Here is a 25,350-nt window from a genome sequence, read left to right as displayed (position 1 = left end):
CGGGGGTGGAAGGGGAGTTTAAAAGTACAAGTTAGAAGGGTATATGAATGGATGAAGTTGTTCATGGCTCAAGCGTTAAATTAAATATTGCACGATTGGTTGAATTGACGCAAGAAGATGGATATGAGTGAGAATAATTATTCGAGAAAATGAGATTCTTCGAAAATAGAATTTTATATGAGTTTTATAAGGATTAATTTATTAGTATTCTCTGAAAGATATTCTAGAATTGAATCTTCTTTATTTAATGAGTATATTTTCTTAAATATTTTTTTGTTATAATAGTCAATCGTTTTCTTTCTTTCTTTCTTTTTAATATGATAAGAATGTAATAATAAATTCTCTTTTGAAGCATATAGAAATAAAAAATTATTAAAGTATTATTTTTCTTAGTTAAATTTTATTTTTTCTTAGAATGAATTAAATTGTGTTTAGGTTTTAATCTTTCTGATATACGCTCTCCAACTTTATTTAAAAAATAAAAAATACATGGAATTTGAAATATTTTAACATATATTGAAAAATGAAAGAATATTCTCAATTCAATAAAAAGAATGGAGTATTATTATCGAATGAAATAATACATTACACAGAATAGTGAGGTAAAATGAAATAAAGGACACAAAAAATTAGGTACTATGAATTTTATTGTATTTACCTTCTCGAAACTTACAAATAGTGAACAGCGAATACCGACATTAAATGGATTTTCTATCGTCTGTTTTTTTTTTATTTATTTATTTATTCTTATTTCCGTCCTTTCTTTTATCTCACAAAATGGAATATTTCCCTACAATGTGTTTGTATCACTTTAACCGCATTAAGGACCATTAATAGTACCAATAACTTACAGATGCTTATAGACGTGTCTTCTTACTTAATTAATCGTTATCGTGGATATATTACTATGGATGATGAGACATGATTAGCGATGAGCAAATATATCGAGTCGAAGACCTTACACGAATATCCTTCGATTCTTACACACATGCACTCTGACAAACTCTGCAATCCAGATCGAAGATCGAAATTAGATACTTTGTATGATTGTACAAAAGAAAATCCGTTGTCCTATTCTATTTTATATGCTAACAAAAATAGAAATTTTTCTAAGGAAATCAAAATTGATCGATCAATTTCATTTTTTCTTTTTTTAAACAAATTTGTTTATTTTGAAAGTCGCAATTGGATTTAAATTTTTTCTTGGATTAATTTTTCAAAAATAAAAAGATAAACGGTTGATCACTTTGGTTTCTGCGATTATATATATAAATATAAATTGCTTCGAAGTTATCATATTTAAAATCGAATTACAATTATATGAAAGATAATCAAATTTCAAATCTACAAATCTTCTCTCTAACTTAATTCAAAAAACCATCATCAAAAAATTTATTCGTATTGTTTAATTTTAAACTTTGAACATTTTTAAAAATCTAACAATTCGTTAAACATAAAATTTTATTATCGTGTCACATTTAAGAATACAACGACGATTTCCTCCCTTATTTTGTACACATAATTTTTCCATCTCCGATCAGGATGAATTGCGTGCGACTTACTTTCTCTAATTTCGTAATACTTTGTGTTTTCCTCTTATTTTTACTTTTATCTTATTTTAATTGTTTTCCTCTCATTTCTCTTCATACCAATTACACGTGTACTCGAGGATACGTACGTGGAAACGCACACATATAAACGAACGTACACACGGACGCACACTGAAAAGATTCTCACTTACGAACGAATGGCGTTTGCGTTTGTATATGATGGAACGCGGCCGTGAAAATCTCATTCAAAAGTTCCATTCTGGACATTTTAATTATTCTGGAAGAAGGCTTTCTTCTTTCAATGTATTATTCGTAACTTTGTATGATGCAATTCGATAGAAGAATCAAATTATTTGTCGATTTTCTGGCAGATTTTTGATTTATTGTTCAATATTGATCAACCTTTCTACGATCTTTAAAATTTCGTATCTCAATATTTTTTTCTACAAACAAAGAAAAAACATTGATAACAATTTAATAAAATTGGAACAAAAAAATTACAAATATACAAATTACAATTCTTTTATGATACCTAAGAAAATCTAAGAAAATATTAAATAAAATATTAAATCAGTTTGATTGGAGAAATAATCAAAAAGCAGGATTGAAATCTTCAATTTTATAGTGAATTAATTAAACGAAAGAAAGAAAGAAAAGAATCGAGAGAAAATTAATTAAACGTGCAAAATCCAATTTTTTTTTCTTCAAAATATAATTAATAATAAAACTAAAATCTTGAATTAGAGCGAGCAGAATAATTCCATTAAAATGAACTGCATTTTCGCAATAGCGTTCCTATTCTTAGAATCATCTTGTGAATAATTTCTCCGTTAATTGCAGTTAGCTAGGAAATTAGTCGTGCTAATTGATTCAGTTCGCGAACTCGAGGAAAAACGTGGTGAAACGTTCCCCCTCGTCTTCAGGCTGAATCTTCAATCGAGCCCCCTGTAAAACCTTTCTCACCGTGGAAACCGAACCATCGAGTGTTTACCATTAATTCGCAAATGCCGCTTTTTGCGAATTCCAGTGACGACGACAGCGGTTCGCTCTTCGAGAAATAGGAATGGATGGTGATTCCGGTGGAAGGCGAAGGGAGAAAAAGTGGGTCTGGAAGGAGAGTGGATGGCTTGGAGAGGTAAACAAGACGTCATGGAGAAGGATACGAAACGATAAATGAGGATAAGAAAAAGTTCAAAAGAAGTAATGGATTATCATTCTTTTGGCTTATAAAGAATTAAGATAAAACAAAAGATAGAAAATAATATTTGATACGATCCGTGGTAATTACTTTTATCGATCAATTTTCACTCGATAGACGACGGTTTAAGATATTGATGCTTGACGAAGAAAATAACAGTCCTTTTTCTTAGACTTGACTTTAAAAAAAAATTTATAATCTTGAAGATTTAATTAGATAATATAGGATTCTAAGTATGCAATTACAAAAAGAATATAATTTGAACGATCTAAAAAAGAATCATATTTTAATCCAAAATAGCTAATCTAACCTATAATTGAATTAATTCTCAATTTTGAAAATCTTTATAGAAGAACAAACGAAAAGAATATTGAAATGATGATCTTACGCTTGCATCTATAATAAAATACGAAGAAAATAAACAAAATATTGAGGAAGCTTTTTAAAAAGGGCGCGAAAATTTGAACTTCTCAAAGCTCCATTGTGGAAAAGTGAGTCCAGAGACGGTCCAGGTGATAATTTAATTTATCGCGGATGTGGTTTTTGCTCGGCGGCCCTCGGTGAAATATTTTGCACCTGCCCGTGTAATAACGCCCCTGCTAAATTATCGCATTATACGAAGGCCTGCGACCCCGTGGCCAGTAGCAACGCGCTCTGATTTACGCGGAAGTGACCCTACGTCATTGTCACGACCCGTTTAACCGTTCCGAGTCGAATCTATCGGCGATTTCCATTCGATCCTTCGTTGCGTCACGCTCGATTCCGCTAGATGTCACCAGCCATCCGTCTTCAATCGCGTGGATCGAAGTGGTGGGATCGAACCTCAATGGCGCGAAATGAAATTACGCGGTCAACTTTCGGCCAAGGAATTCCCCGTGAACAGAGAGATATCGGATAGATGGAGAAATCGAGGCGCGGACGAAATGTTTTGAAACGTTTCCGAAAATTTATTTTTTAGGGAAATGAAATGGCAAAATAGGAACGGAAAATTAAAATTACGCGGATTTTTCTTTTTACGGTCAATAAAAATTTTCGGTGAACAGGGAGAGATGTCGTAAAAAATACAGAAATCGAAACGCAGGAAATATTCTTCGAAATGTTTCGAATTGTTCTCTTCTTTTGAAAATTTATTTTTTGAAACGAAGTATTATATGTATAGAGATTGGAATGAAATAGGGATTGTGAAATTAAATTATATGGTTTTTTCGGCCAATAGGAATTTTCTTTTCTTTTTTTTTTTTTTTGTGAATACAGATATATATCATAGATGAAGAAATTGAAATATAGAGAATATTTCGAAACGTTTCAAATATTTTTTTGAAAACTTTAAAAATTATTTTTTAGGGAAATAGTCTAGTATTATACTAGAAAGAAGTGAAATTACACGATCAAAAAGAATTCTTGATTGAATTGAAAGATATCAACGATACGGAGAAATTGAAATTTAGAAAATATAAAACGTATCGAAACGAACAATTCGAATTATCTTCTTTTTTCGAAAAGTTTGAAAATTATTTTTTAATGGAATAAAGTATTACATGTATATTGAAATATAGAATGCGAAATTAAATTACACCATTTTCTTTGAATTAAAAATAATTTTCGATGAACAAAGTGGTATCGGAAATGGAGAAATTGTAATGTAAAAAATATATCGAAAAGTTTTCAATTATTTTCTTTGTTTTTTTTTTTAAATTTAAAAATGATTCCTTTTTAAGAAAATAGAATATAATAAATATATAGAAACAGGAGAGTATGAAACGTGCAAAGCGAAAAAGCGATATTACTATTTTTTAGCAGATGCATCTTTTTTTATTTGCTTTTCATGGATATCGATGTTTTGTTTAGTTGATTGAAAGCCTGGACAAGGGTTTGGCTCACAAAAGAGCGTAGGTATGTAATTCAAAAAAATTTTTCAGCACAAGGGGTTCATTGTTATTCGAATTTTATCGCCCTCTATTGGATCGATTCTCGAGAAAGAACAATAGGATGAGAGAAATAGGATGTAAAATTAAAAGGTTCTCTTTACGGTTATATGTATAAGTTGTTCCAGATACCAAATATATTTTACTCCTACAAATACGAAAAAGAAAATGGTGTGCATCCTTCAATTTAATTGATACGAGTTAACCCGAAAAAAATATTACGAATAATAAAAACAACGTAAAAAAGAAATCTAATAAAAGAGAATCGAATCGAGAAACGAATGGAAACCTAATTTTTTTCCCCACAGATTTAATTTTATTTACCTCTTCTCTGCCGTAAACCATTTCAATAGAATGATAAAGTTAAACCAAAGTTATAATGTATTTAAAATCTAAACGCAAATCGTATCAAAATCCCACGAACAATGTACAAAAAATTTCAAGAATTTTTTTCAAACTTTATCATCTTTCCCTCCCTTCCCATTTTTGAACGAAATCAACCGAGCAGAATCAAACTCGTCCATGCTTCGTCACGGAGGAACTGGTCGCCGTCACGCGGGATAGACGGGTCAGTAACCGAGGTCACCCCTTTCGCGCCACCCTTCACTCTCCGACGAATGAAAAAGAGGGATACGAATAAAGAAGGGAAGAAAAAAAAGAGAGGGGGAAAAAATATCAAACCCGCGCGGCAAAACCGATTAACACGCGCGGTTGTACGTCATAGAATAGGTGGACGTGAATTGGACAGATCGATCGGCGGTATATCCGGCGTTTATACAAGCGCATTTGGCGAGTTGGTTGCATGGGCCCGGTGACTGATGCAAAAATGATTGTCCTGCGAACGATCTGGCAATCAAAGTGTTAAATTTGCAACGATGGGGCGAGGTGAAGACAGATCTGCATAGGAGCGAAGCAATGAACGGAGAGAAAAATAGGGAAAGGGTGGAGGAGGGAGGGAACGGATAAAGCGCGAGGGATTCGAAATTTTATGAGCGGTCATTGTCTGGCTGGTTGCGCGTTCCAGGCGCCACGTAGGAACGGGAACTTTATATCGTGTAATAATTTCGAACGCTCGTCATCGCGAGAGCCCCCATTATTCGACGCTTCAACTTTCGCGACGTATCGTCATGTTTGCGCTCTCACCTCTCGCGTCGATGTTTCTTTCTCTGCTAACGTTATACCAGGGGTTGTTGCGCTTTTCGCACGGTTGAAGAGATCGGTGAGAGGTGATTGCGCGCGCGTGGCGGGTTGAATCGTCGAGTTGAATCACTTTGTTTGGCTGTAATTTTAGGGGTAGGCGGAATACATCGGGGCCAAAACTCGTTTGGATTTGAATTACAGGATAAAATGTAAAATTGTGCGGTATCGAGATTCGACTTTTGATTTTTTCGAAAGAGAGAGAGAGAGAGAGAGTTTGATTCAGCCATCGAACGGAGAAGTGAAATTTTTTTCCTAGTTTAAGAGGGTTGGAAATCATTGGTGGTAAGAGGAATTCATATTTAATAAATTTTTGATGATTTCTAAATATCCAATGATAATCAATATTGGATAATTTAAAATAATTGAATTTATATCATTTATAAAAAATTACTTCTTGTAATTAATCAAGAATGAAATTTAAAATTGAAATTGAAAATTTTCATAATTTCACTTCGTTCACTCGAGCGTTTCCAATATTTATTTTACACAACGTCAAAAATAAAATAGATAAATGCGATTCCAAATTGTCGATCCTACGTTGAAACTGAATCAAATTTTCATAGAAATCTATGGTCTAAAAGATTCCAACAAAGATCGCGACAAGATACATTCAAGCAACTTATTCCCTCGAATATATTTTCAAACAGCTTTTCTTAATGTAAGTTCACGAAAATTTTCCTCGACATACGAATCTTATCAAGCTGAAAGAAAATACGACAAAGTTTCAAACTCGATTCAAGAAAATATCTTTTTGTTTCTCCCCCGTGAAACTTGCGCACGATAACCACAAAGGCCTCCCATGTATATTCATCAAAACTTTTCGGATCACGCGCAAATTAATCGAGTGAAATCTAGCAAGTCTATATTCAAATGTAAAAAGATAAAATACGGGAAAATACATTTTTCATCCCTCTCTTCGCTAAAATCGCTTTGAAATATTTTTGCTACCTACACGCGTATTCAACATGCCTCGCTTGTTATTCAAATTCTGTAAATAAATTTCCTTTGATTCCCTCGTTAAAAAAGACGAGAGAGCAAAACTACATCGAACGAAACCGGAATAAAGGCAATAAAAAGTATCTCGACAACTCTCGGTGACTTTCGCAGCTTCCACTTTTTTGGCACAGTTTTTGTTCCAAGCGTGCTCGATTCGGGTAAACAATGGTCGGTATTTATTCTCAAAACTCTCTTCTAGTTTCAAAGGAACAGACTCTGTTCAATTCCACGCGTTTCCAGCTGCAACAAATGCGACGAAAATATTCTTTTTTTTTTTTCCATCCCTTCTCGAATGACATATAGATATATATATATATTATACTCGTAACGATCGGATTGGTTTCCACTAATTGTAAGGTATTCTCGTTCTTGGAAAATAATTGATATGTCAATCCGTTCGAACGAAATCCTTATCACGGTAATTCGTATACAATATTTTTTTGTCCTTTTTTTTCTTTTTCTTTTTTTTTTTTTTTTTTTGCAATATTCGTTCGAAATTTTATCGAACAATAATAGGGATCAGACTTTTACGAATCGACCGAAAAAAAATCGGTTTTCTCTCTTGATATCGGTCAAAGTGGATCGCTCGAAAATATTCGCGTGGAATGTTGCGCACGAAATTGGCAAACCTTGAGCGTTAGTAAACAGGAATATTCTCGACAAAGGGGCGAAACTTCGTTGTCTTTGGGGGAAATTTCACGTTTTACGTAGTTTAAAAAAAAAAAGAGGGGGTGGAACGAAACAAGTGGAGTAGATCTTTCGTAAAAAAAACAGTGATTCCAGTCTCACAAAAGTCTCTCTTTGCTTCGTGGTTTATTTTATATACGTATACGATCGAGAAATTTTTGTTGCTGATTCGTTACTGCCTTCTTCTCCCGTAACGCTGTAAAAATTGTCCTCGTCTCTTGATATAATTCGTCTCGCGCGATGTACAATTGCGTGAACATGCACACACGTCCCTTTGGGAAGCTCGCCACGCGAGAAATTCGAAGAGACGTCCCGAGGAGAGAGGATCGTTTCGATTCCCTCGACATCCCCTCGCGTTTAATTCGCCACGAGGAAGAAAGGAGTTAGCACCATTCGAATTGCAGGCCCACAGAATGATCGAGACATCACGGTCACCTCAAGAGTGACGAGAACAGCATCGAAATGACGACGAGGACGAGGGATGTCGCTCTCACTTCTGTTGAACCACCGTGTTGCATGGCTGCTGGATTCTCGCCTGAAACAGATTATAAAAACGTGAAATTAAGTGAAAATTCGTAGAGAATTATGATTACAACGATTGTTAAGACCTTATAAGATTAAATTCAAGAGAAACAATTATTCGAAGTTGGACAGATTACAAAATGTATAATTAGAAAAAGTGGAAGATTGTAAGGAATTGGGTTCAAGGATGCTTAAATTTTTAAGTGAAATAGCTCACATCATGAGTATTAATAGGAAATGTATTGTAATAAATTGAAAAATTGAATTAAGATAATAGTTGAACGTTTATATATATTGTTCTTAATATAATCTTCTTAATTGTTCTTTTCTTTTCATGTTTGGAAAGGTAAATCTTTTGCATTTGTATAATTGTCATATGGACTATAAAACGTGAATCTTCGAGATAGAGTACACGCCTTGGATAACCACGACATCGAAACGTTTCGGTAGTTTGTACCCCTGAGTGAAGAGCATCCAGCTGATATATATTCTCGGAATCTAGCTAACATATTCACGGAATCTATCTGGCATGTTCATGGAATTCACGAATCCAAACCGAATCTGCAGTTTCGGAACCTTGATCGAGAGGATCAGTCAGAATACATCAACGGAAACAACGTGTTATTACATTCGTGAAACACTTTTGGAAGATTTTAAAGATTATAACAAACACAAAGGTGGATACAATTTCAAGTTATAATACAAGATTTTGATTTGCAAGATCTCAATCATCCTCGATTATTCGATCTTCTAACATTTATTGTCATCAATTTTGTATTTTTATATTTTATTTTTTTTTTATATTTTATTTCTATCTTTAATTTCTTTCCATTATATCTCTCTCAGTTAGTTTTAAGGTTAGTAATTATTATATAGTCATTATTATAAATAATTACATATGAATATTTTTGTTCTTCATTTAAATTGGTTAATCGAAATCTTATTGTATATAAATCAGTTATCAGTTTTTGAGGTTTTATTAAGTTATAAACAATTCAAAGTGCGACGAATATAGAAACCTCTTATTTTTTTTGCTTCTAGAATCGGTTTTTCAAAAATGTTTCTCGAATATATTAACACCCTGTGTATTCTACACTCTGACATCTAGAATCAGGATATGTCGATTCAATAAGGCATTTAAAAATCTCTAGAGATATGATTCTGAATTTTCGAATCACAATACAAATCATTAGATATAAAATTGATTTTATTAAAACATTACATAAAAATCTGAGATTATCCTGATCCTGATTCTTGAACTTTAAATTGTTTCCGTTTGGTTTTACGATTCTAGTATTATCAAGGTTGTGAAAGATATGGTGATTTGACTTTAGTTTCAGTACTGTGTTAGTAGTTTTCCTTGAACCTCAGAGTGACCTGGTTTGTGTGCTTTAATCCTGGATCGTGTTTACCATAGTCCTAGAGCACCAAGTGATTTTATTTGGATTCAATGGTCTTGATGTTATGCCAATCGTGGTCATTGGATTCTGGTATTATTCATAATCTCTTAATTTAAGATTGTATCTATTTTTCAGATTAGCTTATATTTTTGTATCTTTCAGATACGATTTTTATCTGATAGACTGTTACTATGTCTTTAATTTTTATCTTCCAAAAATATATATAATAGATAATAAAAGATATAAGGAACAAGAAAAAAAGAACTAACTTTTTCTTATATATAATATTTCAAATTCGTACGTTATAATTTGAAATTAAATTACATTAATTTCTCGACTTTCCTGTTAATCTTCTTAATCTTCTTCGTGTCACGAAATCTCCATCAAAACCGCACGAAATCACGAACTTTCCCTCCGAACCTGGCTTTTTAATTATTTCACCGCGGCGAAAGGCGTGAAATCGAAATTATAAAGTCTCAAGAGAATCCAATATCTGGGTTGGTAGCATTGGTCCAAAAGAAAAAACGCGGGATTCCGGTCGAGGAAAATCGTGCATGGATCAGCAATTAAGGAAATGACAGGAGAAATGGAACGGGGGAATGTAGCACGGGTAGAAAGAGAAGAGAAAGAAAAAAAAATGAGGCGAGAATGATGGACTGTGATAAAAAAGGATGGAAAAATATCGTGAGACCGAGACTTAGATCGAGGATTAATGTACGGTTCTTGATTTCTCGCTAATTCGTAATCTTCTCTTAAGTACTCTTTAATTCGATTTCCACGTTTAATTATATGTAAGGAGACGCGATTGAAATTAACGTGGAACACCAGAGCCAAATTCGCGAGAAATCTCATTTGAAAGCGGGGAATCGGTTGGTAAAAGTGTCATCGTTGAATTTCAAGATCGGAAATCAGAACATCAGGAATTAGTATGGGTTAGATTTTCGCGAGGGAATGAGGACTATAAAACGGATCTTATGCAAATGGAAGAATTTCACCTATTCTTGGAATTCAATGGAGAAAAATATTACCCTTTCAATGGATGGATATTGAAATAATTAATTTCATCGATTCTCTTATCTTCGAGAAGAAAATTATATTAGACAGGTTGAGATTAATTTTTATTTAAAAGTGTTTGTGGAAATGTTATGCAGTATGAAGTATATTTATTACGAATATAAGAGATTTGAATGAGAGTGAATTTTATCTCTTTTTTTTTTTTTAGATCACAATGAGGTGTAAATAAAAATATACATTATGCATTACACATATCAAAGTTATTTTCTATTGATCATATTAATATATTATTATTATTTTTTATGTAAAATGGCTTTTAATTTTTAAAATACGTTTACATAGTTATAAATCTAAAATATCATAAATTTAATTTTAATTTGCAAAAATATAATTTTTATATTTGTTATTGTAAAAAAATTATTAAATTCATAAATTAACAATAAAAATTTTTAAATTTTCATTGAAAATTCATAATTGTTTTATAATTATTTTTTTACATAGAATTCATAAATTAGTAATAAAAATTTCTAAATTATTATAATAATTTTTTTTATATAAAATGGTACTAAGAATATTTCAACACAATTATAAATCAAAAATTAATATCATAAAATAGTAAATTTAACATTTGTTCGTAAAAATATAAATTAATTATTACATTAATATATACATTTAGTTCGTAAAAATATAAATTAATTATTACATTAATATACATTTAATATTGTAATAAATTATTAAATATATAATTGTAATAATTAATTAAATGTATAAATTAACAATAAAAAATGTAAAAATTAACAATAAAAAATGTAAAAATTAACAATAAAAAATGTAAAAATTGACAAATTATTGATTATTATATTCGAAAAATAAATTTAGAACGATCGGCAAAAGACGTATATATTTCGTAAATCTTCGCGTCCTATAAATACGAGGCAAATCGCAACGGAATAATCATTTCCTATCGAACTTTGTCGACGAACAGATCGATTTTATAATTTTGTAATTTCAAATTTTTTTATATAATAAATAATTTTCAATCTAATAAAATTTATTCTATATTAATGTTTATAATATCGCTGTGAAAAGATACATTTTTTATTCATCTTTTCTTTTAATGTAAAAATTAATTTTTATTGCTTTCTTTATTTAATTACCTACATATTCTTTTATTTATCATTAAAATATTTATTTCTTGATTTATTTTTTAATTTATATTTTCATTTATTTCTTTATTTTTACATTTATTTTCTGATTTATTTTTTAAATTATGTTTTCATTTATTTATTTATTCATTTATTCTTTTATTTATTTCTATTTATTTCCATATTTAGTTTTTCATTTTTTAATTATATTTTCATTTATTTAATTTTTCAATTATCTTTTTATTTATTTCTACATTCATTTCTTCATTTATTTTATACTTTATATTATATATTATATATAAAGAAGTCATAAGAAACTTTACAAAAATTTATTAATAATAATAAAATAAAAGAATGAAAACATATTAAATAAATTAATAAATAAATGAATTATAGTAGAAAATAAATAAATTGATAAATTAATGTATATAAATGAATAAAGCAATTGAATTTATAAAAAAATCAAAAAATAAATCATTAAAATAATTGAAAGAAATATTATTCATATAAATAAATCTTAGAAATATAAATATATAAATAATTTTTTTTTTTTTTAGATTACAATGAGGTCTGAATCAAAAAATTCGTAATATTTCTTTTTTACGAAAATATGATCTTACAAGAAAATTTAAAGTAATGGTTTATTGTTGTACATAAAAATTCGCAATCTACCCATAATTTATTATATGTAAACGAAGAGGAACATTTTCGTAAGAAAAAAATATATTTATGGCAACGATCTTCCACTTCCAACACGCTAATTAAAAAATAAGTCAACTTATTATTCAATTTTCTCGTTTCAAATGCAGATAGATAATATAATTAAGAATAAATTGAAGATTTTGCATACTGTGCAATGTTCTTACATGTATAAATTTAATGAAATTCCACTAAACGTTGGAGAAACTGTTATATTATCGTATATAGTTATCGATAAGCATTGTTCAAAGCCACGAAATTGCAATCAGGAGGGCTATAAGGAGGGCTCTTCCACTATATTCCTTCATCATTTTCATTCGCCATATCAAACTTCAAACGATCGTCTCAATGAACCGATTACAGATCAGAATCAATTTCAATAAGCTAATTCATCCACCCAAGCAATTTGTTCTTTAATTGGGACTCAATCGAGAAAAAATTAAAATAAGCGACATTGATACTTTCTTCAAATTCAAATAATTAAGATTTAAAGCGTTTCCCTCTTCATATTTGAACCGATTTAAGAGCAAAACTTCGCAAGGGAAGCGACCATTTCCAAGATTCAATTAAGAGGTGGCGACAGTGGTGGAAAAATTTACAGCCCTGTTTACGCTTGATTCTGGTAAGTTGAGTCTTAGGATTAGCCCCGGATCCTCGCCTCGTTAATTGGATCTTTCTCGAGTTCCTATGGAAAAGACTCCTTCATCCACGATCCAAGAGAACGAACCTATTTCCTTAACTGCCAAACTGGAAGAATCGATTTTGCGCCGATCCTTTCACACACCATTCCCACGGAGTTAGATTCACACGATTGAAAGATGAAAATTCTTGACGACGCCTCGATGAAATTGAGCAGAATCGAATCCGACTAATCGAACGGTTAATATCGATGTTAATCGAAAGCGAGGATTTATTGGTTCTGTCTTAGGACCGTATGAATTACAGACGAGGGTGATTTAGGGGTTGAAATCCATGCAATTTGTTCTCGATGAGTAATCACTCCTTTAATCCACTCCAGTTATATAGAAATCCATCCACTATTATGAATCCATCCTCAAATTACAAAGGATTAAATTATTTAATTACGATCGACTTACGCTTGTGTGAATTACTATGAATAGAAAATCAATACTGTTTGACTGACTTTAATAACTTATTTATTCGATTATTACCGATCTAATTTACTTATCTGCAAAATGATTAATTTATATTATTTCAGTCTCGTTGAAACTGAAATTATACACGATCGGTTGTATAGTATATTGATCTTCTAATATACGTGTACCACTAATATACTAATATTACAAACAGTTTGACAGATTATGAATTACATATTCCACAAACGAATACATTATAGACCGCCTTATTTCATACAATCAACGAATGACAGAATTATACTATTTTCTACTACTGCTCGTGACAAGAGAGAAAACGAAATTAAGCAGAAAGGTTAGATTGAAAAATCTCAGGAAAGTTCGAACACATTCCCCTTTCCACGTACAATGAAAATCGGAGGGAGAAGAAATTCGAAAGAACATCGAAATCAACGTGTCTCGTTAAGTCTGTGCTACGATGGCGAAGTTTCACGGTGATTTATAATAAACGCCGGTTTAAAACCGTCGACACTAAAACGAAGGTCGTGGCGCGGTGGAAAATCTTGTATATTTCATGAAGTGCAGCCGGCACTCGTGGCGGTTCCGGAAGTGGCACTTGAACTTGTTGAGCTGGCGGAGCACCTCGTCACGGCCGGGATAAAATAATTTGCACAGTCAATATTACAAATTGCCGCGAATTAAATTCAACGGGGTGGCACCGGACCACGGCGAGCATTGTTAATAAAGGTGATGACATTCACGCTGTGGGTAAAATTCGAGAAACTATTGTTCGTTGTTTTATTGGCCGACTGCAATTTTACTTGCATCGTCAAGGGAGGGCTCATATTGGGGCGCAAATTAGAATCGTCGTTGTTTAATTTTTGTTTGTTTTGTTTTTTATAGGTAAAAGGGGAAAAATTATTGAAATTTTAATCCTTCAAAGAGATTTCTTAATCGATATTATAAATGTTATTGTAGTCTTGTTAATAATTTTTAGATATTTTTTTAATTCTAAGAGAGTAGTTAATAGTGGATAAAAGTGTGTATCACGATGGACCGATTTTAATAATTAGGAACAATTAAAGAAATAATCTGCAATTTATTATTGATACTTTCTCTCTTTGTGATAAGTTTACAAATTTTTACATTTAACATTAAAAATTTCTAGTAAAAATTATATTTTTATATTATACGATACGAAGGATAAAGATATGTTTTGATGCTTTTGTAAAGATCGTTGAGAATTAAATTTGATATTTTGTTTACTAAATCAAGTGGAATAATTTAGTTACATGGTAATTCCACGAATAAATTCTATATTTTTCGTACAATGTAGCAATTAGAGATTGGTTAAAGAGGAATAAATTACAATATCGGTATATTCTATCATCGGCTAATTACCAATTAATCGTTCCTCGATACAAATAGCGATTCAGATCAGTTTACCATATGTTATCAGAATATCTATGTTCTCACGAGAGAACAACATTCGTGTTAATTTCAGTTAATCCTTTCCTCCAATTAGTTTAAGTACATAAACTGCTCGAGCAAGGCGATTTTCGATTCGAATGATCATAAATCTTTCCATACTTTGCAATCTAATAAATAGAGAAAAAGAGAATTTCTTTCTAAATTATTCACGCGATAAAGAATTTTTTATCCTTCAAATCAAATCTCTTTTATCACCGTCCCATTAAACAACTTCGTCCTATTTTAATACACATCAATGATCCTGAAATTTACTTTAACCTAACTTAACCACTTTCCAAATATCTAAATTTTAGATACGATCGAAACGATTCTGACCATCTACGACGCTCTCTTCGCGACCAACCTACGAAGAATCGTAGAATCTCTACGAAGAATGTCTCCTCGCTCGTCAAATCCCAGTTAATTCCCCAGAGAACGAACGACAAGCTTGTTTTCCCCGCGACACACTCGATCCCCGACGTCGAACGTGCATTTTCCAGCGCACGGTCGAAGAAGGAGGAAGTCGCGAGGAGAAGCGCGATGCCACTGAAAAAGAAAAAAAAGAAGCGCCGTATGCGAAATGAGCAAAGCCAAGCACCCTCTCGAGATTCCTTCTGTCTATTATACATGACCGCGCGCACTGCTTCTTTTAACTACGCCTCGCGAAAAGAGAGCTTTGCAAACTGCTCACGCTCGTTGTCCCCATCGTCGTTGGCATCCGCCTGGAGAGAGAGAATCCCTAAGAGAACCAAAAGGGGTTGGTTATGAAGGGGGTGGCGGGGAGAAACCATGATTGTGAAGAAGAAAATGGCAAGAAGAGGCAGAGAGGGACATCCTGGTCCTGGAGAGGCTTGCGGTTTAGGATTATTAATGGGCCGGGCGTGACACCTCGCGAAATAACCTTCCTAACCTCGCCTTCATACCAGGACCAACCACAGCATATCCAGCTTGTCTGTTCATAGGCGTTAACTGGGCCACGAACTGCTCAGTTTCTCATCTTCCTCAAATTAGCGCCCCCTAGTTTTTCCTTCTTCTTCATCCTCGAGCCTCTTACTATCGCTCTCTCTCTTTTTCTCTTCCAGTTTTTAATTTGCTCCCTTTTCGCTTTCGCTACAAATCAAATTCTTCTTTTCGGTTTCCATTATGATTCTTCTGACAGTTTTTGAGAGACGACTTGCTTTCTTTCCGATCTTTTCGACGTTTATTTTTTACTGCATCCTCATGTCGGTTAATCTTAAGATTTTTCTTTTGTGTTTAGTTGATTTGTAGAATGGATCAATTTATTTGACTCGGATAATATAGACAAATATTACGAAGTTCGTGATTGAAATTATCTCGTTCAATTTTCACTCTCATGAGGATTATATCAAACTTGATCAAACTTGGATAATCATTTTGAAAATAGGAAATATCGAAAAAAGAGTTCGCAATTCTCGTGACTCTTGCAATATTCGTATTTATATTTTAACGAATAAAAATTTCTTATATCTTTCTTTTCATTGAAATTTGTATACACCAATAGTTTCGGCCCATAAAACGAATAAATAAACGAAATACCGAGTTCAGCCCAATTTCATGCTTGTAAACCGCAAAATTTTCCAAGTGATTGCAATCACGGCGGCCGAAAACTCATCGAAACTCGTACCACGGCCATTAACAAGTTCAAAATAGATCCGTAAACGGCCATGGAAACAGTTATCCCGTTGAATAGAGTTAGCAATCGTTTCCCATTTAAATTCGTAAATCGGCGAATGGCGTTTACCCTTGGTATCGAGGCGAACCGCGCCACGATTAAAGCGATAATAATAATCGAGACGATTCATTGCACCGAGGGATGAACCGGTCGAAATTCATTCACGAAACGTGGCCCTTGGGACAATCCTATTTTCGCCCTCGAATTAGCCTGATTCGATCCTTCGACTGTCGAATTAGTTTTGGAAACTGAGCTTCTATATATAACGCGAAACTTTTCAATAATCGAGATAATTGGATGTGAAATTGTCGCAGTGAGAGAAAAGAGATGATAAAGAAAGAGGTTGACTAAAATTCGCCATAATGATTGTCCATCATGAGTCACGTTTAATTAATAATAATGTATCTCAAGAATGATAATATATGTTTTAATTATAAAGAAAAAGAAGGAAGAATGGATGGAAATAATGGAGGTGTGTCGGTGCAGAATTAAAACCACCCTTCTTTCCAGCCTCCATGCGACCGTGTTGCATCTGTGATATCCGACAAACAGCACATAATTATGCGCTGTAAATTACGGTTGACTAACGCACAGAGATAATATTCAAACGTGGACCGTTAACATGTAATTAATTTCGTTCCGTGACCTATAGAAACGCTGAATTCGTGGTTGGAATCATTTGTCGAAGAAAGAATTATTGTAATTGTTCGGTATGGTAAAAAAATTTCGTGGATGTTGATTCGATGATAAAGAATTTTTGTAAACAGGAAATTTATGAGCATCTTTGACGCGAACTTTGATGGTAAATAAATGGAAGGGATTAATCAAGATTGAAGCAATTTAAATGGAGATGAAGGAGTGAATATTAAATATATTTATAGGTTGTCTGAATCGAAAGTGGAATTTTAATTTGATTTCACTATGATGGTTTTATAAATTGGTAATTTGAAGTTATAATATTTAACAACAAAACTTGTTTACATAATTCCGTAAAGGAATTAATTAAATTTAAAACATGCAATTACATGTTTGCATATCTTGAATATAACCCGCCTTTATTACAGGGTAAGATAAAGATTATAAAGAAAGAATTTTCCATCAAAAAAAAAAATCTCATCTACATAATATCTACATAATATAATATTCATTAATATTTAACATTATCCTGGCAATGTTCCAATTAACCAACTCATCGCGTCCTTAATTTCACATTTCCATTATCGGCGAAATAATTCGAAAACACTCTATAAACCAGCCAATCGACTGCTCTACGAAATTACATTTCGAAAATCCCCCTTTAAACATTAACTCTAAACTATCATCCATACATTCACCGCACTGACAATCTCGGATTTTCGAAGAATCGTTCCCGAATTCCGCGCAAACCAACCAGTCAATCCGTATCGCAATTCGCTCGTATGCATCCTGGATTTCGATAAAACGACGATCTTGCCGAAAATGTGAGGCGTGGAAATTCCCATCCCTCGATTTACAGCTTGAAAATGCTCGAACGATTACGTTTACCACGGATGGTGTACCACTATCGTAATTCGCCGTACTAGTTTCTTTGCTCGTAAACGGAAAGGACACGTACTGTGCGGGACATTGGACCAAGCAAACGTTGGGCAAAATAGTTGCAGTCATACAGGCATTGGACGAAGCGGTTGCAGCTATGCAGGCGTTTGACGAAGCGTTTATACTTTGCACGCTACTTGGACTAAACGATTACAATCATGTAGACATTGGAACAGATTATAAGGCATTGTAATCGCAAGCGTTTAACGAAACAAGCTACGTGTACGTAGATATCGGAATCATGCAGTCATGCAGGCACTGGACGAAGCAGTTGCAGACGTTTAACGAGTCCATGTACGTAAATATTGGAATCGTGCAGTTGTAGTTATATGAAATAATTGCAAATTATACAGGCAATTGGTGTTGTCAGACGTTGGACGAAGTGGTTATAGTTATATAAACGAGACGATTATGGTCGTGCAAACGTTGGACGAAGCGGTTGCAGGCCGTGCAAGAGCGTGGAATTTCCAAACGACTGTTTCGAGCACGAGTCGAAACTGATTTCGAATGCGCCTCGCGATCGTCCGACTACTTGTCAAGCAAATTGGCATTATTTCCAGTTTATTATGGCCGCTCTTGTAGTTACCTGCATACAACACCCAAGAGGCAATAACTCTCCGGTTTTCGCGTCTCGCATATTCATCGCATCTAGCATCTTTACATTCCTTGTACCTCAAGCTTTGATAGTGCAAAAGCGTGTGGAAGTTGAGGGACGATGGAACACGAATGTAAGGACGTAAGGATGACCAAATTTGTATGGATTGAATGCGTCAGATTTTGCGGTACTTTGGAGAAGTCGAATTTGGAGAGAATTTGGATGAATAATACGATTGCTTTTCGAAAATTTACGAAAGTTTAAATTTAAATTATGATTATTCTGATGTAATCTACATAATGAATAGTAATATCTACAAATATTGTTACTTTGAATAAGATATAAATAATAATTGAATAATATCAGTATTATTAAAATATCCAACGTGTCAAGATATTATTTTTACAAAAGTATTTTCTTCTTTACTTCGAACAAGATATCAAAATTATCCATGTGATTTTTAGACAAGAATGAATCTAGATATTGATGATTAATCCAACATACAGTGAAACATCCTACACAGTTTTATGATTATAACTCATATTTCTATCCAAAAAAAAAGTGTAAGACATTAAACTTTAAGATATTTACATAATAGAAAGCGTGCAGATCATACACGACCCACTTATTTTTTCTTCCTAATCGTTTCAAATTGTCTTATTCCAGAAAAAATCTGGTTCCAAAAAATCGCCTCGTTTTTCCACTTTTTATTATTCGTCCCATCCTACTGAAAAAGTGGGAGCTTTACCGCGGATATGATCGAACTGCCACCCAATATCAACTCATGGTAATCCGTGGTAAATAATGCACGACGCCTCGACGGTGGCGGATGTTCCCCGATACTTGGCTCCGGCCGCGAAAAACCGGTGATGGAAAGTAGTTGAACCCTTGGCTGAAACTTCAAAAGCCACTTCTATCTTTCGATCCGAAGCTCGCGTTTAGCGGTACACGGTATCTGGCCGGGCTCATCGATTCGACTTACACGCGATTTTCGCCCGGATACAAAAGTTACCGGTGGGCTTTTACGTTGTCTCGGGAGCGGAGGATGAGAAATGGGTGAGAAATATGGAGCAACGTAGCACTACGATGCCAAGTCGTTCGAAAATGTGGAACAGTTGAGCCTCTCAGCTTCGAAATAAAAGAAGAGTCGTTGAATACCATTGAATAGTTTATATCTAAATTATGATTGGTTATTCCAGTTAAATCTCGTAATGTATTACGAAGTTTTGGACATTAACCTCTATTCGTTTTGATTTGTACTCAAATCTTCATTATCTTTTCTAAATTTGCAAATCCTTGATCGACAAGAATTCAAGAACAAACCATCTTACTATAAGATTTATTATCAGAAGATTATCAAGAGGATGAAATAAAGTAGCCAAAATGAAACACTTTTCATTTATTCGTCGTACAAATCGATCTATCCAATTGAAATAGGCAAATGGAAACAAAACTTAAAGGAAGGAATAGATCTCAAACGGTAGACAAAAGGTAGACAAAATTCTGTGGATGGAAAAGAATGAAATGTACAAAGGCTGAGGGGCGAGGAAGATGAGGGAGATCCTTAGATGAGGGGGGAGCGAAATCACGACGAATTGGAAAAGGAAGAGGGTGAAAGGGAAGAGGAGATCGCGAAGAAAACTCGGCAAAGTCGAAAGAGATGGAGGAGAAAAATAGGTCGGTTGAATATCTTCGACGAACTTTTCCATGAATACGCCATGCATGAGCAGCAAGTCGCATACGAAACACCTCGAGGATCGGAAACCGGAAGGAAAACGAGAAAGCATAGCTGAAGGGAACGAACGAATAGATAGGAGTATAAATTTGAAACTTAGCGATATACAAAAAAAAAGTTTGCAACTTAAATGTAGAAGATTTATCGTAAATATTATATTTTTTTTGAGTGGTGATTGGAAATTGTTTATTGGATTGTTTGACAGGACAGTTAATTATGGTGGAGTGATAAACTCTGTGGATTATTATTGTTGTTGATGTTCATGCTATTATAACCATCATTGAACTTTCTGTTTATGTTTTTCGTTTACCATCGAAGCTACGTGCAATTGTATTTGTCGATATATTAATGAGATGTTTTTGGAAAATTGATTCTCCAAAATATTGACGAAAATGTTGATCGAAGCTTGTTTATTAAATTATGAACAGTTTAAATTTGGATTGAATGAAGAGGAAACGATGATGTGTCAAAGACAGAATGTCTAAGAAGAATATTAAGAATATAAGATATATTTATTTTATGGAATTTACAAGTATTTGTATATACATAAAGGATTGTATTTTAATACGAATTTAGAAAAAAAATATACATTTTATATATTTTAGTGCAATGATTAACCTATTTGAGAAAAATATCTTTACTCATTTGCAGTAATATAAAATAGTTAAAATAGTTAAAATTATAAAGAAGGAAGAAGTTTATGCAAATTTTAATTCAATTTATTTCAGAGGAAGATAATTTTCCAAGCATCGTTAAAACTTTATATAATTAAAATATGTGTACTAAACTTAAAGAAGAAGTATCGAAGATTATATTACAACTTTTATAAGATACAAGATATAACCATTAAGATTATACCTACAAAATTTGAAATTAATGGAATAATGTTTATAGAAATTACAAAACATTTATCACAAAAATGTAATTAATGTTTAAACGAGTTTTCTTTAAATCTCAATTACAACTTTAAAATATTATTGCTCATAAAATTCTTCTATCTTTTGAGGTTACGTCACACTTTTGTAATCTTCCTCTCCAAATCGAATCAAATCTATCGACGCATCTTTATAAAACGCTTTAGAAAGTTCAGATTCAAAGCATAACTATAACGTACGGCACGTTTGCTTAACAATTTATCGAGAAATCGAGTCTACAGACCGCGTATGCTTCGTGTTACAGAGGAGCACAGAGGGCTCTGTTCCTCACTGATAACGGTGTTTGGGAGGCTCGAAGGAAAAGGTTATAGCCACCCTTAGATATAATTTTCCACCGTTTTGCACGGTTCATAATTGATTCTCCATAGTTTCTATCTATTATCCTCCTCCATCTCTCTTTCTCTTTCTCGGTTCTCTTTCTTTTTCTTTCTTTACGTATTAACCTCGAAATACGGATGAGTAATCGAAGAAATTACGAAACGTGACACGATCTCATGAAAATTCTGGGAATGACGGCTCGCTCGATTGCCGGTTCTTCCTCCGTTTCATCTCGATTTTCATTTTCCTCGAGACATTTACATAACCGACAACGTCATCCACAGGAAGAAAATAGCCTACCGTCTGGTGTTAAGCACGCCGGCCAGAAGTGGCATTCACGAACAACTTCCGATTCGGCTCTCTTTTCGCGCAATCTCCGTCTCACGATTGAAGAAGATCGTAATTTTTCTCGCAATCGAGGCTCTCGTGGAAAAACGGAAAATCATTGTTTCATTTGAAGAAATATTCTTGAAGAAATGAAATTGAAGTACTTAGTGTATTTCGTGGTAAATTAATTTGATCTTCGAACGCCATTGATGGTCCATCATTTAATAAAATAGAGTTTATCATTCATATCATGATAGTAAATTATTATTACCGTAATAAGAAGAATGTTTTGGAAATAATTGATGATTTTCGAAAGGTGATTTGAAGCAAGCTTTTTTCTTTGCAAAGATGTTTATTTGGACGAGTTTATCAATGAAAAACACTGACCAATTACAAAACTCGTAGTGTCGGATGTCAGTGAGTCAGATTTGAACAAACAAACATGAACATGTAATATTAAATTGCATATGAAATGATTAATTTTCCAACTGTTTAAAATCATTCAAAATTTAACGAATAAATTAAACAACACTCGTACATTTGGGCGCCGATTTAATGCTCGAAGTTAATCGAACATGACTCGTATCGTATTTCATTTTAAAAAGGATTTTGTAATTGTATATGTGAAAAAAACTTTATGTCTGATATAATAACATTTTTCACAGACTCGTAAATGTAATTTACATCATCCAGCCTTAAGTGAAAACGTTCGTTATCGATACTATACGACACTGTTAGCTACGAAATTACAAAGTTTCTTAAAACCAAAGTCGACGTTCCGCGTAAAAAACACACATACCAGCTCGCTGGATACCGAAGTTTAATATTAGTAAGAGGAAAAAGGAGATCGGGGTGGAAAAAAGGCAGGTGGTCCCGTGTAGAAAATTGGACGCAGTCCAGAGAAAACGCTGAACAAGGGAAAATGGTAACGCAATATACAATATAATGAATGGAACACTCAGTGCATCGTTAACTACTATTTCTGACACGAATATATCTTCCCCACGAACACGTTAATAGAACTGTTGATTGATAATTCTCCGTATAATGGATAAAAATATGATTAATTTCGAATAAAATATTTTTGAATCGGTATTTTCCTATAGAAGAAAAATTCTTACGATTGAATAACCTGGAAAGAGATTTTATTCTCTGTTGGAATAAATTTATCAGAATGGAAACGTACACGAACAAAACATCGTCGACAATTTGAAAATTTCTGCCGATTTAACAGCCGATGAGAATTTAATTGTAACGAGAAGACCGTTTCGTTTCAAAGTTGAGGCACAAAGAAATTGTATGCAACAATTGGGGAACGAAACATTGTTATCGAATGGTGAACTCGCGTTAAGAAATTAAGTTCTTTCTAAGATTGTTCCAATCTCCATAAATCGAATAGAGGTAAACAAGTATCTGTTCAGAAGAACTGAATTGTTGTTTCGACCAATTAACCTGAAACGTTTTCATAGTTCATCGTAAAAAACCTGGGAAGATGAATAATTTTTTAAACAAAATCACAATATTTAGAACAGAACGAATGTTTTTATATTTTATTTGTTTTTATATTTATGTTTTTTTTCTCTCTCGGCTTTACATTTTTTTTCGACATTTTTTACATTTTTTTTTATCAATAATAAATAAATAAATTGATTTTTAAAATTCTTGAAATAATTTTGATTAATTTTTTTCAGTTTCGGATAAATAAATATATATAACGACACATTTAATCAAAATATTTTATCAGATGCCTACTGAATATTCTAATTACGAAGAATTTAATTTATCTAATTTACATATAATTCTAAATTTATCTATATACATTACACAATCGCAAAATTTCACGTGTAAACACACGAATGCAGAGAAGTTATTTTGATCTGAAATTTACGAAACATACACGCATTTGACAATCGACCTAAAACCTGATTCGTGTTCCTCGATTCCTCTATTCACCATGTCGATTGTTTCAACATCCTGGATTTAGTTTGAAGAACGAACAAATAAAACAGATCCGTTCTACACAACTCTATATATTCGAATATAAATGTTATAAACTTGTATAAATGATTTTCATCGAGTTCACTTGAAAATATCATGCAATTTCATGTTCCTGTATTTTTGTTCCTATACAAGTTCATAAGACATGATATTGAATGTAGTGCGCGCGTGGTCGTTGTGCATAATTTCCTGTTACATCGCATAATTTATTTTGACACGCATTCAAAGTTTTCCATAAAAGATATGCACGATTATTGTGGGTGTACTTAAAAGAAAATAAAATTTGTTTCGAATAGCCGAATGTGGAATCAAAAATTTAATAGAAAATGAAATGGAAATAATATTTATATGTAAAAGTAATGATTGGATGAGAAAGCAAGGATGATAATAATGTTCATAATGTTTTGCAGATACGAAGGTTAATTATTAAATGGATAATTAATGTGTACTTATATGGATTTAAGTATTCACAATTTTTTGTACAGTTTAAAAAATACTGGTTATAATATCCGGTTAAAATAACGAGAATTTTTAAATTTAGAATTTTTTGATTTCCATGGATATTCCATGAAAATTGAAATTGGAGAGCTCTTTTCGAGATTATTCGACAAAGGATTGAATCAATAATCGATTTTATCTGCTAGAATATTAAAAGAAAGAGCATGAATTTATTGAAAAATTTTATGAAAATTTAATGATATATTTAATTCTACAATTCTCGTGAAGAAGATTATAGAAAGAATACTATTCTTCCATCAATAATTTATATTTAAAGTTTCGAAATTTTCATTAATACATTTAGTGCCTTGATTGTCTCGTTAATCACTTTGCTTCGCTACTGCCATTTCAATGAACGATATTTCACTCTAATATATCATTCTTAAAATTTCATTTCTGTCAACGTGATTTATTATGAAAAATCATATTCTAAATTCCTTAAATCTTACATTCACGTGTACGTATTCTCTACGTTCTCGAACGATCGAGCCAAAAATTCTGATTAAATTCTAATAATTCACAATAATTATTCAAAAACAGGTCAAAAATATAACGACCCAAATAATATTAGAATAGGATAAATACTTTCTTTCTTGAATATTCAGAAAATATTCTGAAATTCGTCTAAAAATCGTAAATCTTTTTCATGGAAAAAATTCGAGCTACCAAAAGTACTAAATGAACAATGGCGTCACTAAATCATCCAAGCAAACTTTTACCACGGAGCTCAATTACTAAAATGGCCACCATTTACGCAAACATGTATCTCGCAAATT

At 32.6% G+C, this 25,350-nt stretch overlaps 1 protein-coding gene across 3 annotated transcripts in view; it reads right to left on the bottom strand.

The window, feature by feature from the left end:
* Positions 1 to 7,646: 7,646 nt before the first annotated feature.
* LOC102674166 (peroxidasin-like) overlaps positions 7,647 to 25,350 on the bottom strand; it is a 290,955-nt gene continuing 273,251 nt past the window's right edge. For all 3 annotated transcript variants that reach the window (XM_006613165.2, XM_006613164.2, XM_031509284.1), the window contains exon 8: positions 7,647 to 8,091. In XM_006613165.2, the coding sequence (XP_006613228.1) occupies positions 7,988 to 8,091 (104 nt within the window). In that variant the 3' untranslated portion in view covers positions 7,647 to 7,987. The remainder of the gene's footprint in view (positions 8,092 to 25,350) is intronic.

The sequence above is a fragment of the Apis dorsata genome, unplaced genomic scaffold (genome assembly GCF_000469605.1).
Source record: "Apis dorsata unplaced genomic scaffold, Apis dorsata 1.3 scaffold_135, whole genome shotgun sequence".
Lineage (NCBI taxonomy): Eukaryota > Metazoa > Arthropoda > Insecta > Hymenoptera > Apidae > Apis > Apis dorsata.
This window is presented reverse-complemented; position numbering and strand designations above follow the sequence as displayed.